This window comes from Phascolarctos cinereus, unplaced genomic scaffold, assembly GCF_003287225.1.
Source record: "Phascolarctos cinereus isolate Bilbo 61053 unplaced genomic scaffold, phaCin_HiC Scaffold_5;HRSCAF=322, whole genome shotgun sequence".
Classification (NCBI taxonomy): domain Eukaryota; kingdom Metazoa; phylum Chordata; class Mammalia; order Diprotodontia; family Phascolarctidae; genus Phascolarctos; species Phascolarctos cinereus.
In genome coordinates this window covers 413,761,806-413,781,098 of record NW_027555958.1, presented here as the reverse complement: position 1 = coordinate 413,781,098, position 19,293 = coordinate 413,761,806, and the positions used below count along the sequence as shown (strand labels likewise).

The 19,293-nt window shown below is 38.3% G+C and overlaps 1 protein-coding gene across 5 annotated transcripts in view; it reads left to right on the top strand.

The window, feature by feature from the left end:
- The window catches only part of RABGAP1L (RAB GTPase activating protein 1 like), a 681,088-nt gene that overhangs the window by 522,276 nt on the left and 139,519 nt on the right, over positions 1 to 19,293 (top strand). For 4 of the 5 annotated variants that reach the window (XM_020970529.2, XM_078156481.1, XM_020970531.2 and 1 more), the window contains exon 19: positions 16,022 to 16,150. In XM_020970529.2, coding sequence (XP_020826188.1) covers positions 16,022 to 16,150 — 129 coding nt within the window. Of the gene's footprint in view, positions 1 to 7,683; positions 8,125 to 16,021; positions 16,151 to 19,293 lie in introns of those variants that run through there. The other variant, XM_020970532.2, reaches the window with a different exon arrangement.

Here is a 19,293-nt window from a genome sequence, read left to right as displayed (position 1 = left end):
AGGATTTCATAGTTCCATTTGTAAATCTATTCTCCCAATTCTGATCCTAAAAAAAGCTGTCTACACTTACCTTCACGTACTCTCTTACTCATTCCTTAGTCCTTTGCAATATGGTTTCCATCCTAATCACTCAACTGGAACTGCTCTCTCAAGGCACCAACAATCTCTGAATTTCCAGAGCATATCACGGTATCTGACACATATTAAGTGCCTAATAATACTTGTTGCCTTGAACTGATTTGCAGGTCAGATAGTCTTGGTACTTATCCTTCTTGACCTCTCTGTCACATTTGCTGCTATTGATTGGCCTCACCTCCTCCTTACTTTCTCTTCTCTGTGCTGTTGTAACACTGTTCTCTCCTGGTACTCCTCCCAGTTGGCTCCCATTCTTCAGTCTCCTTTGTGGCCAGAGTCCTGAGCATTCTTCTCACTCCACATTTTTTTTTCTTGGTGCTTCACAAACTCCTATGGTTTTCATCTATTTCATTCTCTATATAAATATCTCCCAGGTCTGTATAACTAATCCCAGTCTGTCCTCTGAATGTTGGTTCCATATCACCAACTACTTATTGTACTTTTCAAACTGGATATCTCAGAGACATCTTAAATTCATTATCTTCTAATCAAACCCATCCCTCTTCCAAACTTCCATATTTCAGTGGAAAGCACCACCATCTCCCACATATGGAATCCTAGTGCTAACCTTGAATACTGACTTTGACACACCCCATATTGAGCCACCAAGTGTTGTCATTTTTCTCTGTAAAGTCCCTCAAATTCAACCCTTTCTGTCTATGGACACAGCCACCACCTCTTATCACTCCTTGCTTAGACTACTACCAAATCTTTTTCATTCTAGTCCATTCTCCACACAGCTGCCAAAAGGATTTTTCTTAAGCACAGATGGGAGCGTGTCACTCTTCCCAATCATTCCAGTGGCTTCCTAGTACCTCTAGGATAAAATAGAAACTGCCTGGCTTTTAGAGCCCTCCATAGCCTGGCCCTCACCTATCTTTCCAGCCTCATTTTCAGTGCTCTCCTTCTTGCACGTTATAGTCTTTCCAAATTGATCTTCTCTGTTCTTCATACCTGTCAACGTCCGCCTGCACTGACTGTCTCCCATACGTAGAATGTGCTCCCTACTAACCTCTTCTTCATAGAAATCATCTCTTCCTTCAAGTTGCAGTTCAAGAACCACCTTTTACTTGAATCTTTTGTTGATCCCTTCAACTGCTAAAAGCATCCTTCTGAATTTATAAAATATTTTTAATTTAAATTTTTTTAAAATTGTCTCTATTGGTGATGCCTAGCATAGGGCCTAATTTGTAGTATCTAACAAATATTAATTGATTTCACATGATCGGCATAAAGTAGGGGACTGCTTTTCTTCATGTCATTCAGTACCCTATCCCATAAGGACATGAGATATCTGTAAACAGGACTAAACTTTTAAAGTATCTGGACATCCCAAAGCCTTGGGAGAAATTGGAAATGTGGATCAAATTATGGTATATATGTGATTTTAAGTACCTTTTATAGACCTATAGGTCACCTTTAATAAGAAAGTAACAGTGCTACTATACTCAGCTCTTGTAAGACCACATCTTTGGTATTATGTTCAGTTCTTTTTTTTTTAAATTAATTTAATCTATTTTCCCTCACTTCCATCTCCATCACCATTAAAAAAAAAAGACAAACATTCCTTGTAGTAAGTATGCATAATCAAGCAAAACAAATTCCTTTATTGGCTATGTTCAAAATAATATATGTATCATTCTGTGCCCTGAATCCATTGTTTTTCTTTCTAGAGGAAGCTAGTGGTTTAGTAGATAGAACGTTGAGCCTGGAGTCAGGAAGAACTGAGTTCAAATTCAGCCTGAGATACTTACTAGCTGTGTGACTCTGGGCAAGTCATTTAACCTCTGTTTGTCTCAGTTTCCTCAATTGTAAAATGCAGATAACAACAGCAGCTATCTCACAGGGTTATTGTGATGATCAAATGAGAATTATTTGTTAAATGCTTAGTACAGTGCCTGGCATGCAGGAGGTACTGTTTAAGTGTTTATTCCCTTCCCTTTCCTTTTCAGGAGGTGGACAGCATGCTTAATCATCAGTTCTCTGAATCATAGATGATCATTATGTTAATCCTCTTATAGTGTTCAAAGTTGTTTCTTTTTTCAGAGTTACTGTTTTTGTATAAATTACTCTTCTGATTTTATTCACTTTTTCTGCATTAGTTCATTCAAATCTTCTCATGTCTCTTTGAAATCATCTACTTCTTCATTTCTTATAGCACAATAATATTCCATCATATTCACATACCACAGTTTGTTTATCCATTCCCCAAAAATGGTCATCCCCTTAGTTCCAATTATTTGCCAGCACTTAGTGCTATAGTTGAGGAAAGACATTGATAAACTAGAGAATGTCCAGAGAAGAGCAGCCAGACACATAAAGGGCCAGGGGTCCATGTCATATGAAAATCAGCTGGAGGAACCAACAGAGAAGACCCATGGGGCCATGACAAAAATGTTTTGGCTTTTTGAAAGGCTGTCACATGAAGAGATTTAGACTTTTCCAGTTTAGTCTTAAAAGGCAAAACCAGGAACATTGGCTGAAGTTTTGAGCTTCCATAATTTAGGTAGGCTTAATGTCATGAAGAATTTTCTTCTCTTCTTTTTTTTTTGGTATCTATAATGTGATGACACTTCATTTCTTTTTCAAAAAATGTAGTATGTATTTTCAGCATTCATTTTTAAAAATAATTATTTACTTATTTTTAACATTCTTTTCTTTTTAAATTTTGAGTTCCAAATTCTCTCCCTCCCTCTTTTTTTCCCTCCCATCCTATCCCCCACTGATAAGGCAAGCAATATGATATCAATTATACATCTAAAATCATGAAAAAAAATTTCCATATTAGGCATGTTGGAAGAAAAATAAAGTGAAGAAATTATGTTTTATTCTACTCTATCAGTTCTCTGTCTTAAAATGGATAGCATTTTTTATCTTTCAGAATTATCTTGGATAATTACATTGATCAGAATAGCTAAGTCATTCACAATTGATCATCATAAAATATTGTTGTTACTGTGTACAGTGTTCTCTGGTTTTGTTCACTTTACTTTGCATCAACTCATGTAAGTCTTCTCAGGTTTTTTTAAGCATCCTGCTTATAATTTCTTATAGCACAATACTATTCTGTCATAATCATATATTACATTTTGTTCATCCATTCCCCATTTGATGGGTATCCCCATAATTTCCAGTTCTTTGCTACCACAAAAAGAGCTGATCTAAATATTTTTGTACACATGGGTTCTTTTCCTTTTTTTTTTTATTTCTTTGGGATATAGACCTAGTAGTGGTGTTACTGGGTCAAAGGGTATGAACAGTTTTATAGTTCTTTGAGCATAGTTCCAAGTTGTTTCCCAGGATGGTTGGACCAGTTAACAACTTCACCAATAGTGTATTCCTGTCCCAATTTTTTCACATCCCCTCCAATATTTATCATTTTCCTTTTCTCTCATGTTAGCCAGTGTGATAGGTGTAAGGTGGTATCCTAGAGTTGTTTTAATTTGCATTTCTCTAATCAGTAGTAATTTAGAGCCTTTTTTCATGTGATTGTTACTAGCTTTGATTTCTTCTTCTGAAAATTGCCTGCTTATATTCTTTGAACGCTTATCAATTGAGAAAATGAAAAATTTTCTAAAAATAGAAGTCTTCTCAAAATGGATTGAGTTGTCTTGGGAGATGGTGATTTCTCTCTCATTGGAAATCTTCAAGCAGGATCTTCAAGATCCTTCCTTCCTTCCTTCCTTCCTTCCTTCCTTCCTTCCTTCCTTCCTTCCTTCCTTCCTTCCTTCCTTCCTCCTCCTCCTCCCTCCCTCCCTCCCTCCTTTCCTTCCTTCCTTCCTTCTTCCTTCCTATTAGCAAGCAGACTCCTGAAATGTTGGATGGACCCCCTGTGGCAAACATATGTGAGGATATGTGAAATATTTGTACAAAATTAATAGTTGTTATTGTTGCATTAATGGAATTAATATTCCATTCAATATTTGGATATGGTACACACACACACACACACACACACATTTGGGTATGCGTGTACATATACACACACACACACACACACACATATATATATATATATATATATAATATGTGTAATAATAATAATATTGTTGTTCATTTGTTCATTTCTGTTCTTCATGACCACATGGAACCATAACACACTAATACTGTCCATGGGGTTTTCTTGGCAAAGATACTGGAGTGATTTGCCATTTTCTTCTCCAGTTATAATAATGATAATACAATAGAATAATAGTAATATATAGCAATAATATTACATGCCACATATGTGCATACACATATATTACACATATATGTATGTATGTATGTGCTTCCCATTATCTCATTTGTGTGAAAAGGAGACAGATACTATCTCGAATAACTTAGACATTTCTCTCTCCAAAGCCTTTTTTCAAAAACTAAATAGTAAGGGGAAGATAATAAGCATTTATTATTTCTTTATTAATCAACTATGTGCCAAGTATCTTTTAAAAAAACTTTACAAATATCTGATTTGATCTTCATAACAGCCACGCAAGGTAGGTGCTGTTATTACCCCCATTTCACATTTGGGGAAACTGAGGCAAACAAAGGTTAAGTAACTTTCCCAGCTAGTAAGTATCTGAGGCCAAATTGGAACTTGGGTTCTCCTCATTCCAGGCCAAGCACTTTATCCAGCTTTATCCACTTGCTTCTGGTTGAACAGCTGATAAGCATTGTCATCTTGGAGCTTTCGAGTTTAAAAGGATGCTGGAAGTCATCTATACTTGTAGTCCCAAACACTCATTTTACAAATGAGTAAACTGTGGACCAGAGAAATTAAGTGACTTGACTGTAGTAACACTTTGCTGCTGATGTCTAGAGCAGGGGTGAGGAACCTGCAGCTTCGAGGCCACATGTGGCCCTCTAGGTCCTCAAGTGTAGCCTTTTGACTGAGTCCAAGTTTTACAGACCAAGTCCTTTCATTTAAGGGGATCTGTTCTGTGAAGTTTGGATTCGGTCAAAGGGCCACACTTGAGGACCTAGAGGGCCACATGTGGCCTTGAGGCCACGGGTTTCCCACCCATGCTCTGGAGTGATAAATCACAGGACTAGTAGTGTTCATCCTCCTTCCATACCTTTGATTCCTGGTTACAAGAATAGGCATAGATACATTAGCATCTAAATTAATGACAGTAGGAGGAAGCCCACAGGGAAAGAAGGCACTGAGTTATTTTCCCCTCACTAATGAAAACAGTGGTGGCCCATGAAAGCAGAAATAGTTCTTGCCCTGGAAATGGAGAGTTGTATTGTGCCATCTTCCCTTGCCATCATCCAGCCTCTTCTTGAAGACCTCTGGTGGGAGAGGAGCCACTACTCATGGTCAGTATGCAGTAATTAGAGAGCAGCACAGCCAAAAGAAAACAAAAAGGCATTGGCTTTTGAAACAGAAAATCCTAGTTCACGTCCAGCTCAAGTCACTTACTAGCTGTGTGACCTTGGAGAAGTCACTTTCATCATTTTTATGTCATGAATTCTTTTGGCAGTCTGGTAAAACCCTTCTCGGAATAACATTTTAAAATCATATACTAAAATACATAGGATTACAAAGGAAACCCAACTATATCAAAATTCTGTTAGTAAAATATTAAACTCATTCACAGGCCCCCTGTAATCTATCAGTGGGTGCCTCATGTATCTGTGGACCCCAGGTTAAGAGCCTATGTATTGGATGATTTTTTTTTAAGTCCTAAACCTATGATCTTATGCTATTGCTGCCAGTTTACCCCATAAAACTAGATAATGTGGCATAGTAGGAAAAATCCCGGATGTCATATCAAAGGAACTGAATTTGAATCTCAGCAGCTAGTCACTGGTTGTTTGATCTTGGATAGTCCTTTAATCTCCACATGCTTCATTTACCCCACCCATGAAATTGAGGGAATTGGACTATAAGGTGATCTTTAAGGACCTTTGAAGTTCTAAATTCTACTATCTGGTGAATAATTTTTTTGTTTGTTTTTTGTTTTGTTTTTACAAATTATTGTGAGGAAGTTTAGGCTAGATAACAGTATATAAACATTTTATCAAAAATATTGTGTTATCCTAAAAAGTCAAAATATTTGATTTTCTAGTTTTTCATGGAAAAAAATGAGAAAATGATTTTTTTAAAACAGTTTTTGGTAGTTTTTTCATTGGGGGGGTATTGTAGCTCTGCGTAATATCACACCAATGGCTACCTGCCAACTTTCTTCATCTTAAAGCTGTGGGTCTTAATTTTGTAATGGAGGAAATTGAGACTCAGAAGGTAAAATAACTTGTTCCAAGTTCCATTGTCCTGTGTCACATCTCATACAGGCTGAAGTATTATGCCTGATACATCTTATTGGAGCATGAGACCCAAACAGATCCTTTGTCATTTCTGGTCAGTTACCAAAAGTTGGCCCATTCCTTGGTGTCCAATTTAACCTATGCCTGGTTTGTTTGCAGGAAAATAATATAAATAGTCTAAAATAAACCCAAGAACACTTGGATGGTCTGCAATTCCCAGGTTGCAGATGATAATACTATTGAGATGATGCCCATTTAATACTATTCTCATACACAAATTACTTTACCCAATGAATATAAAAATAATGTTTTAGATGAAAAATTTTGGCTTTTATAATTGAAGGCCTCCCATCTAAGAGAGTCCATATTAATCTGAGAAGCTCAACTTTAATATTTTCCAAGTGTTTGCCTTTCCAATAACAGTCTTGTCATATCAAAGATGTTTGCCTGTTGGTAATTCTGTGTTCTCATAGAATCACTTGTGTACTTGTGACCAATCTTTCCAACATTCTGAAAGGCTTGGGAACATCCTGGGACTGCAAAAATATCATTAGTGTTACACAAACAGTTCAGACACGGGGTGTGTCATCGCTGCTTCTTCTTTGAGGCTTAGTCCTTGGTCTTCTGTCTGTGCTCCATCATTTGCCCTTGCACCACCCCGCTGGTTTGTTCAGTGATCCAGCAGGGACCAGAGCATCTTGCTATATGCCCAGTATAATCTTCGACTTTTATTCTTGTTATTAGAAAGCAAGAGGGATTAAAGGTCAGGGTTTTCGCTGGCAGGCTGTCTGATTTTTTCACTCAGAAATCCCATGTTAAGAGGAGCTAGTTCATCTGTCTGTGGGCTTAGGCTTCAACAGCATAAGCTGTCAGACTAACATTGATTGAAGGTGGACCGGGAGGGGGAAGCGCATCTGTCCAATGGCTGGCTCGCCATTGGCTTCTTATTACAGCATTCTCCCCTGAGACACACCCTGCATGCTCATTCACCTACCTCCTCCTCCTCCTCTTCTTCCCTCCCCTTCTTTTCCTACCCCTTCATTACTGATTCACAGCAAGAGGCAGCAGCAGCAGCAGCCCTGCTTGTCACGAATCAAGGATTGCAATGAGCTCATCCTTTTCTCCTTGCAGCCTCACAACTGCCTTAGCTTTCTGGCTCCTGCTGCTGCTGTCTGCTCACTTATACACAAACACACACATGCATACACACTCACACCCTAGGCCCTGCTAGGTGGCTTTGCCATTTTTTTAGATCTAAACTCTTGTGCATTCACTCTTGGCTGTTTTCTTAGCTTCACCGGCTCACGCTGTTTTATATTTAGATCAACGTTTGCTTTTTGCTTTGCTTTGCCAGTCTACTTCGGGGCTCCTGAACAGTGGATGGTTGGCTTTTATGGTGGCTAGAGTCAAAATGCTCTTCTCGAGACGTTAGCTGGCAATTCCCACCATACTCAGGCGTGTACAACATCATCTAGGGGAGACCTTAGATTGTCTCCCCTCCTCCTGTAGCTCTTCAGATTGTGGATAGAGAGACCAAGTCTTCTCATTCTGGATACTTACCTCTTACTGCTCATGGAAGAAGGGGTGCCCTGCCCAGCCCCAGCTGCTAAGCTTACACCTCCTGTCAAAAAGTCCCAGGACATGCACGACGAGAGAAGCAAGCTGGTGAATGAGTACGCATGCAGAGTGCTGGAGCTTCTGGGGATGGGCCATCGCCTGTTTGTGCCTCGGCTTCTGGCGGTGAGACCACTTTTTATTGAACTTCATTTTTAGGAAATCTGTCACCTTTTTGCCTAAGAGAATTCCCCGCAACCCTGGACAAGGCTTGTGGTTTCTTCTGTTTTCTTCTTTTTACCCACCCTACCTTGAAGGAATTGCTAAATGGCCCTCATCCTTCTGGCCAAGGACTGCCAAGGGGCCCCCATTCCTGAACCTGGTCCATGCCACTCCTTAATTGGCAGGAGGGGATCATAGCTCAGGAGGGCTCTATCCCAAAGGCTATTTGCTTAGAGCATGGAATCCTCTTCCTGGGTTTAACTCCATGTTAGCAAGTGTATTTCTGTGGTTTGCTACATTGGATGATAAAGCAGAATGCACCCATGCTTGATATGAGTTCTGTTCTTCATGTATCTAAAAGCTGAATTTAAAAGCCAACATTATAACTAGTCACCTGAACCAGTAGCATCTTAGGTTGTTTCTATTTAACCATTCTATTTAGTTGTTAACTTGGATTTTTGTGTGTGTAGGGGGGCGGGGGGATCCCTAAAAATACCTGGTCAGGAAATAGTTAAAGATGCTTTTATCTACTGGGACAAGTGAACTGAGGGTGTTTGAAATGGTCTGAAGCTGATATTTCACAAATGGTACTGAGAAGTCTGACTTACTTATCACTCATATTGCCAAATAAGAGGGGGGAAAAACATATGCTCCTTCCTCCCCACAAAGAGTTAAATTTAAGTAGTAGCGATCACTGATACAGGATTATTACCCATTTCCCTTCAGTGGTTTGGTAACTACACCTTGCCACTGTTCTGTCATGTGTATGGTAGTTCTACACCATTATTTGGTAATTGGACCAGAATAATTGAGTCTGCCTATTTTGCACGATACAGCTCAAAAGCATTCCAGATTGTTAGACTTCTGTTATTTTGGAACCCTTTCACTGCCAGTTATTTTACTGAATTTCACCCATTTCTCACTGCCCCCCCCAATATTTTGCTTTTGATTTTACTCTGCCCTTCCATCCTCTTCCTTGCTCTCCAGCTCCGTAGGTGGATGACTAACAAATATGTGATTATATTTATTGAAAGGTATGTGGACCAGAATCCTGTACCTTGTATGTCTTGAGATGGAGACACTTGGTTTGATTCTCAAATTATGGAAAATTTTAGTTTGTCTTTAATTCAGCAAGCATTTGAAAAACCCCTTATATATATGCAAGGAAGGCTCTGTGCTACATTTTACTGTGTTGGAGATTTTGCAAGGATTTTATCCAAGATGTATAATTCCATTTTCATTCATGCAATAAATAAAAAGAACCCAGTATGTGTAGTTTTTCTTCCCAGTTCATATCCCTGTTGGTCAGTTAAATTTCTGTTTTCATGACCCTTAATTTTATAATTAAATAGGAGATGCAGATTCATTGTTTTATTAGAAAAAAATTTTAAAGAAGCATCAGGAAGAAATACCTCTGACATTTGAGAGCCTAAAGTTATGAAAACCAGCAAATTCTTGTCATTCCACAGTGGGAAAGGGAGTATTAGTATTTTGGGTCTTGTTATATGTAACCATCTTTTCGAAAAGTATTTAAACTCTGTGACCCAATGGTCCTTGATAGTAGCTCTCCAGGAAATAGAAGGTCCTCCTCTCATTGCTTTCTGGTATTTTAAGATATTGTAAAATAAAATATAACTTGATAGCCTAAGCTTCCGTCATGTTGATATCTGCCTTCGGGATAAAAACTTTCTTTAGTTAGCATCAACCAGGAGTAAGTTTCTAGAGAGCATAGTTTGGGTTTTACTCAGTAGCTTTCTGAAGGAGGCCCATTCACCTCCCATTTTTCAGCTACACAGAGTTTGTCATTGCCAGTTTGGTATATTGTGGGTGTAACATGCATTTGGTCATTTGGGGTTTTGATACCAGCACCCTGGGGAATAGCTGCTTGCTGCCATCACCACATATGAAAAGCTTATGGAAAGGCATCTCTAGAGCCATAGGAGCCTCTTCCACGTGGTTGCACTTGAGGAAGATCAGTGGGAGAACCATGTTACTTTACATATTGGATAGGTGAATGCTGTTCCTCTGAGTTGCTGTTCTCTATAACCAGTGCCAGTAAAAAGTTCAGTTGTTCAGCCTTGTCTTATTGAACTGGCTAATGATGTGAGATCAATGGCTAGTCCTTACAGTAAAGGCCTGTGAGGAATCTTGCCACGTGCAGCATTGTGGTCCCCTTGCCATCAGTCAAGAGGGCATGTACTCAAGTTTTTCAAAATTTACAATAACTCTTTACATTTTCAATCCTGTTTTGAACACGAATGGGGAGGAGTTAAACCTCTCTGGAAAGAACCTGACTAATTACTTAAAGGAACCTGTTCACTTTTGGAAAAGTAGAAAGGCAAGCTTAAATTGTTAAAAACAAAAAACAAAGCAGCATAGAATGGTGGGGATTTATTAATGGTTGAATACTATGAATTTGTAACTTTGAACCTTATTCATTGTTTAACATTGAAAATATCCTATCACAAATACACTAAATTCTTGTGTGTGGCTAAAAGACACGCCCATGGAAAGATTCACTTCCTTTTTGGATATAGACCTTAAATATGAGATTTCAGTGTGTTATTTTTTAGAAGTGGGCTAAATGATGGCTTTTGGAAACTGCTTATAAAGAAGTTAACATTAGATATTCCTCTTCATAAGGGAAAGTTCTGATGGGCAGACTCACCGAATTGTATATTGCTGCCAAGTAATTAAAAAAAATAGTAAAAACAATAAGAAAAACAAAAACCCAACCCCCAAGCCCAAAATTCTGTCATCTGTACTATGGTCTAAGCAATTCCCCAGATACTCATTGGGTTTGGGATAGCCCTGTTCAAAAGAAAGACTAGAAGTATCCAAGACTGAAGGTTACACTAGCCTGAGTTAATTTGTAAATCAGTTTTTTTTGCAAAATTTCATTTTAAATGCATTAGGTTGTGGGGGGAGGGGATATTAGATGGAGTGACTCATTACTTAAAGGAATCCAGTGATAAAGCCTGTTGTGAAACAATATTTTTGCAGAGTGAATAATGACCTTTTATCTCTCTGGTAAATATGGATTTTCATACATTGGATCAGCATAAAATGGAGTATACCCCCATATGTCTGTGCCTTCTCATTTTAGTTGATGGTCTGCAAATGAACCATGAGGAAATTAACACCCTTCTTGCCTTTTTTTGTTCCTTTTGAATACTTTCTATTTCTCTTTATAACATATCACAGTGAGGTAGAGGCATGCTATCTTGTCTACATTAAGGACTTGTCTTAGACTAGTCTATTAATCCAGTCACAGGCCTGGCACATAGTAGGTGTGGAATAGTAAAAATGCTTATTAATTGATTGATTTTATGTGTAACTTCTACTTAAATGTAAGGATGGGTAGTATCTGAGACTATCATTGTTAATTACTTTCTCATATCACCATTTGATGCCAGATTAGTGAAAGTTTCTAATTATCTGCAAGAGCAAACACAGCCCTAATGCTATAAGAAGAGTAAATAAAATATCTCTCAATTACTTTGACTTTCCTGTTTTTTCTTTTGAATTCTTTCGAGAGTATGGGAAGAGAAAGAAGGGTGTTAGCATCTTCTGTCTATAGTTTTAAGGTATGTCCAGTCTAGTGCTTTATTCCAAAATCATCTGGGGGTTGAAGCAAACTACTTTGTTCTTTTCCTTACCATAACTCCCTTAGCTCTGGTTAACATTACCTTTTATTACCATTCTTCAGCAAATAAAAATACTTTGGAAAATGGAAAAATATGTGGGCCAATAGTTTTTTTTTTCACTTCAGAGCACAAATACATAGAATGAAAATGTTCCCTGGGTGCTGTCCTGAGGGAAATGAAGACAAACCCTAATTAAGTATTTTCCATTTGAAGAACATCCTGTTTAGTTTTAATCAATTTCCTTTCCTATGGTGACAATAAGTAGAGAGCAGTAATCCAAGAATCAACACAACCTGTTTGAGCTCACTCATTTGATTCCTGAAATATCAGTCTTTATGTTTTGGGGGATATATTTTAAAGCTCAGAAGTTATCACCAGAGTGAATTAAGTGTGTAAGTCTCTATTCATTGATAAGGTTGAGTATTAATTCTCATATTATCGTGAAATTCATTTTTTGCTATTAAGAATGACACCTGTTGCAACAGTTGCTACAGTGCTAATTATTATGCGAATGCCACCATCTCCAGGGGTCCTTTCTAATTCTGCTTGGCTGCTGGTGCTTTCCTCTCTAAGGTTGCTTTTCATCCACTCTGTCTTTAGGCAGCTCAGTAGCACAATGGATGGAGTATCAGAACTGGAGTCAGGAAGACCTGGGTTCAGATTCTATCTCAGACACATACTTGAGCCATGTGACCCTGGGAAACTCAATCAATCTCTCAACTTAGGTTTCCTCATCTGTAAGAGGAAGATAGCAGCATCTATTTAAGAGGATTGTTAGAAGGATTAAATGAAATATCATACGTAAAGCGCTTTGTAAACTTTAACATACTACATAAATGCTATCATCATCATCATCATCATCATCATCATCATTTATATTCTCTTCTCCATTCTAATGTAAACTCCTTGAGGTCAGGGACTTTTTTTGCATCCCTAGTGCTTGGCACATAGTATTTAATAAATGCATATTGATTGATTAGATTAGAGAGCTGTTGTTGTCTTGAGAGAGATTTTTCTGAGTCTCAGCTTAACAAGTGAAATGAGTTCCAAATGATTTTCTTGTGCTTCTTTTTAACCCTCTAGTTGTATTTGGATGGCTCTGTGATGTCATTGGTGTAGTTACTTCCTCTACTAGTGAAGATTGGTATCCTTCCATACCTTTGCAATCTATGTGATTCTGATTCATAGCTTTGTATAAGTCCTCCCGAGACAAACTGCAAAACATTCTCTAGGCTCTACCCTCATTCCTTTAATATTTTCAGGACTACCATTGTAGCTGCCAGCTGGTCATCTGATTTTTTTCACATTCTCACTGAATTACTGGTCTACCTCCTTTTCCTTTAAGATCTAGAAAACACTGTGACTTAGCTTAATACTCTACTCTAGAGTTTATAATCCCTTATTCAGACTGACATTTATTTGATGCCACTTTATTAAATATTTGGTAATATACCTAAACCAATAGAGGGTAGCTTATTAAAGTATTATTTCTACAAAGGTTAGGAGGTGCCTCAGATACAGACCAGGTTGGAACATGGAAAGTTAATCCCTTAAGATTTTGTTTCAGTTAATCATAGTACACAGTGACAGTATAACGAGAGAGAGAGAGACAGAGAGACAGAACGGACAAGCGTTTATTAATGCTTACTGTGTGCCAGGCGCTGTATTAAGTACCAAAGATACAAATAATATATAGCTAAGTCAGCTAGGTAGTACAGTGGATAAAGTGGCAAGCTTGGATTCAGAACAGTTCAGATTTAGGCTCTGACATTTTCCTGGTCAAGTCACTTAACCTCTGTTTACCTCAGTCTCTTCATCTGTAGAATGGGGATAATAATAGCACCTACTTCTAAGGATTTTTGTGAAGATCAAATGAGAGGATTGTGAAATGCTTAGCGTATTGCCTGTGCTATATAGGTGTTAGTTATCGTTATTTATTATTCATCATCATCATCATCATTGAATAAAAGCAAACAAGATAATTCTTGTCCTCAAGGAGCTTACATTTTAACTGGGAAAAATCAACACATAAAAGAGTGGTGCAGCATGGGGCAGGGAACTTTCTGTGCAGAAGCATGGTGTAGTAGCCATGTTGTAGGGATGGCCAGGAAGTGTCTTGGGGGGCTTGGGTCCGGGCTAGAGAAGTCAAAGGCTCACCCATCAGAGTCAGGAATTCAGGGGTGGAGCCTATGGTTTCACAGTGGGAAGGAGATGAGGATATAAACCAGAAAGCAGATGACATGATATGGAGATAGGAAACAAAAATTAAAAAGAATTAGCACAAGGAAGAACCTAAAAAGCAGGGCTCCAAGCCTTTCTTTTCTCCTAGTTTCTCTCTTCTGTTTTCTTCAATTTTCTCATCTTTAAAGTGGGGATAATAATAGCACCTACCTCCCAGGGTTGGTGTGAGGATCAGATGAGATAATAATTGGACAAACAGCAATCTAACTGGAGGTAGGGAGGAATGTCCATCAGCAGATGGGCTCTGAGATACTAGGAAAAGGGCTATTAATTTAGAGCCTAATGTCTTTCATTCCTTTTATTTATTTATTTTTTCTTTTTTGAGGGGGTGGGGTGGAAAGGCAATCAGCATCAAGTGACTTGCCCAGGGTCATCCAGTTAGTAAGTGTCTGAAGCCGGATTTGAACTCAGATCCTCCTGACTCCAAGGCCAGTGCTCTATCCATTGTACCACCTAACTGCCCTATTCCTTATATTTGCCTGAAGGACAAATCTCTGTGGGCCTAATGGACTACAGAATGTATAGCGTGTGGGAATGGAATGTGGATGTCCCAAGCAACTTTCAAGATGTTCTCAGAGGCTGATATTTTAGTTAGAGAGGTATTCTGTAGTATCCAAGTTCAATCAATCCAATATACGTCCATTGGTTACCCCAGCAATCCAAACAAGATATGTTGCAGAGGTGACACCCAGGACAGTGCTAAAATTCTCCCAACCACCTCTGTGTCCTGCCACAAGTAAGTTGCTGCAGAGAATGATATGAGATCAAATGGCTGCTTAAGCTTAATTTTCTATGACCACCGCCATTGTTAGCTCTGTTCTCTGATTACAGGAGTAGGGACTCAAGCTGGTTGCTTAGGAGATCTTGCCCAATGTTAATAGCAATTGAATTTTTATTTGTTTCAGTTTAATGTTACTGTAAATTGAAATGGAGGTTGGAGAGGGTCAGGAATCCAGAGGACTTCACCACAGGAAGAGTAGTAGGAGCAGGGCTATTGGACGCCGGTAATGCCCTGCCGAGAGCAGGAATCTGTTGGCCTTTTTTTTTTAATATTCTCTCAAACATGGGCTTTAAGGTTAGCAAATTTTACATGTGTTTATAATGGAATTTGAATGACACAAAATTTTAACATAATATGTAGCCTTATGGTTCCTAGTCTCCATGGTTTTGATTTTTTTATTTCTTTACTTGTTCTTTCTCTTTATTAACAGTTAGTCATTGACTGCTTTGAAGACCATTTTCTTTGACTTTATATATCCTCCATCTGAACCTTAATTTATATTATTTGCGCCATTTGAAATGAAAAGTATTTGTGTGTTGTCTTGAAGAAACATTTTCAATATTAAAACATATAAGCATGTTTTTGCTCTAGATGTAAATTTTCTGTAATTAACTTAGCAGTAAGGTTTACTTCCACATTGGTTTACTTCCACAGCCATTTTCCTAGTGTTCTAAGTGAAGATTACAAGGCATTGAGTAGCTTTCTGAATCTCCTCAACCTCTGTTTTGCCAATTTTTTAATTTTCTAAACTTCTTATGAAAGCCTTACTGAAGGATTGGGATCACCCTGGTTGTGTCATCCCACATCTTCAGAAGAATACCTTGAAAAGAAAAACAGAAACCCAGAATTACAGTAACCTTAAAATACCAAAGTCCTCTTCCCAAGGCTTTTTCTTTACTCAGAACCTGTTTCTGGGTAAACTTTTGGAGGATGAACCTTCCTAACTTTTATCTGTTATAGGACAAGCATGTTAATTTGTTAGAACCTTCTCATATTGCTTCTTTGAATGGGATTTCTGGGGTTTATGCAATCAGTTTTAGCTTCTGGCAGAGAAAATAGGTGTGTTTTCCCACCTGAAGAATGGGTTTAGAAATTTTGCAATATTGACTGTTCAGGAAAATATATCATCTTTATAATTGTTATCATCAATATAGACAAAGATATCACGATTTCACTTGTAATTATCTTACAGACATCCAAGGAAGACCTTCTGCAGGCTGACTTCGAAGGTGCTTTAAAGTTTTTCAGAGTCCAGCTTCCAAAGAGGTACAGGGCAGAAGAAAATGCCCGGAGATTGATGGAACAAGCATGTAACATTAAGGTAAGATGCCTCAGTTTCACTTCCTGACTGTCATAGGTCGTATCTATTTACTGAATAAAAGTGGAATTGAAAAAATGGCAAGAGAACATGAAAAGAGATATTATGTTGTTCCTTTGTGGGTTTTGACTGGATTGATGAAGAAAAACATGTTACATTTTGCCTTGGTTTTCTGGTGGTCTGCTTTATCATAATAGGATATGCTTTTTTTTTTTTTAGAGTGAAGGAGATATATACACACACACACACACACACACACACACACACACACATCTCATAAAAACACTTAGGTTCTTAAAGAGATTTCTATTAGGTTGGTGGCTATGTGGTAGCTTTTGGTGAAGGACAGCAGGTCCAGCTAGTGACAACAGGAAATCAAAGACTTGCCCAATAGGTTTAGGGCCTTGAGGGGGCTGCTGTGATGGTGGTTTCCATAGTAGCAGACTTGATATTCCGTTTTCACCATCTGGCTTAACGGTGTTCAGGGCAACAAAAAAAGAGCATACCTATGCAGTTCTTCACACTCTGTGAAGAGCTAAAAAGGTTTGAACACCTAATCATCTGATCTCTGCCTCCATCCATCCCATATGCATTGAAATTATTGCAAGCACATTGATCAGGGAAATCTGATTACATTTAAACACACACACACACACACACACATATTTTAAACATGGGTTAGAATGGGTTTCACATATTTATTTATCTAGGCATCTGGAGTATTAAGTGACAATGAGGATGAGAATGAATTCCTCTAGACGGTGATGTTCATGCCTTGAATTTAAAATAATGGGACATCAAGTTCTCACCATGCCATGTCCCTTTGCCTCTACATAAGATGTGCCTGAGCTGACACTAGACAGAGTTCTCCATTTGCCTGTTAGACATTCCATGAGACGTTTGTAATAATGGATCATACGATGTTAGTCCTTAAAGGGACCTTTGAGAGCATCTGACTCTCATTTTCCCATCCAACTTTACACAGACTTGATGAGGTTTTACATAGGTATATAAACATACGTGTGTGTACACATACACTCTTAGGGTGTGTGTATGTGTATATGTATGTAATGGATGGTTGGATGGATGGATGAATGGATCCACACACATAAAGGATGCCCCAGAGATCTTAGAAAGTCAGGACTGTGGGACTTTTGAACCTCTCTGTATATGTGCAGTGGTGTCTCACGTGAGCCATAATATTTTGATTGCTGTTTTTTCTCGTCAGTTACTTAATTTACTCTCAAAATAAATATCCTTTGTTTCTAACAATTAATTTATTGCCCATTTCAGACGACCACTTTTTACTTTTAAGTCTTTGGTAATACTGATGGCAAATCATTGTCATCGTTTTAGCCTGTGATCTAGTTCAGATCATCCAATCAATTGTCTAAAGGCTAGAGGTCTTCCTGGAGGTCTTTTGACATTCTCTGGGTACCACTGCAGCACCTGTGTTGTCTGTCACTTATCTACTCATTCATTCTACAGATCAGACTCACTTCCCTTTTTTTTTTTTTTTTTGATGAGGCAGTGGGGCTAAGTGACTTGCCCAGGGTCACACAGCTAGTGAGTATTATGTGTCTGAGGCCGGATTTGAACTCAGGTCCTACTGACTCCAAGGCCGGAGCTCTATCCACTGCACCACCTAGCTGCCCCCTCACTTCCCTTTTTTGATTATGCATTTTCTAGGTAACATCTTCTGTACTACTATTTGCACACAAATTATCATTAGCAAAATACTTCAACCTATGTTCACTTCCTTATGCTTCTCAGTTGCTTTTTGGGGCATCTGTAGTTTCAGTTCTATGGGAATAATCAAGGATATCCTATGGGACAAATTAAAGCATTTATCTCAAAAGTGAAACAGTGGGAAAATAAAGGGCCACTGGTAAGAATTTTTAAAAGGCATATTTTCAAAGAAAATTTTCCTCCAAGTGATAGAGCATTAAAAAGACAAAAAAAACCAGAAAGATGTATCCAAGATTGCCAGAGCTGCAGGGGACTGCTTTTTCACAGTACAACAGATGAGTCTTTATAGGAAATAGAGGTAGCCAGTGATACCAAGTGAGGAAAATAGGATTCACAAGAAGTAGAAACAGCAAATGTTGTTGAGCACATCTAAAATGTGGTTTGGAAAGAAAATGCCCAAGGTAGAAGTGTTATATGAAGCTAGGTAATTCGTTTAATTATAACCAATCATAAATATGATTTTTGTGGTTATACTTTTCCCTAAGATATTTGGAGTATTTCCCATAGGTTATATCTTCTTTTCACATGTAATATTCACAAAAAAATATTGATCATTTGGGGAACCTGAGGAAGAGAAAATGTGAGGGCCATATCCTCATCAGGGACTGAGTGGAGCCCGGAAGGTCTGCCTGCTTACATTTTCTGTTATTATGTGAGATCTGGCTACTGTGACTTAGAGAAGACATCAAAGGCAGAAGCACTGCAGTTAATAATGGAAGCATGTATGTAGGTAAGGATGAGAGTCAAAAATCACCAATACAGTGCTATGTACCAGTTATTTCAAAGAGATAGTGATTGCTTTATAAGAAGGGATTTACTTCTCAATGAGGGTGAGCGGAGAGGGAGGAAGGGAGAGCATTTGGAACCCAAAGTTTTAAAAACAAATGTTAAAAATTGTTTTTACATGAAACTGGGAAATAAGATATACACGCAATAAGGTATAGAAATCTATCCTGCCCTACAGGAAAATAGAAGGGGAAAGGAATAAGGGGAGATGGGGGAGGGGGAGCGGAGAGAAGGTGATAGAAAGGAGGCAGATTGGGGGAAGGGGTATTTAGAATGAGTTTTCTTGGGGTAGGGGGAGGGGAGAGATGGGGAAAAAATTTGGAACTCAAAATCTTGTGGAAGTGAATGTTGAAAACTAAAATTAAATTAATTAATTAAAGAAGGGGATTTAGAGTAGACAGGCAACTTGGTATAGTGGAAAGAACCATGGTCAGAGAGAATCAGAAGACCTGAGTTCTAGTCCTGGCTCTGATGTTGGTTAAGTTACATACTTTCTTCCATTCTCAGTTTCCTCATCAGTAAAATAAGGATAATCATAACTCCAGAACCTCTCTCTTAGGGTTTTTATGAGAATGAAGTGGCAAAACTTAAAGGGATATAGAAACATCAAC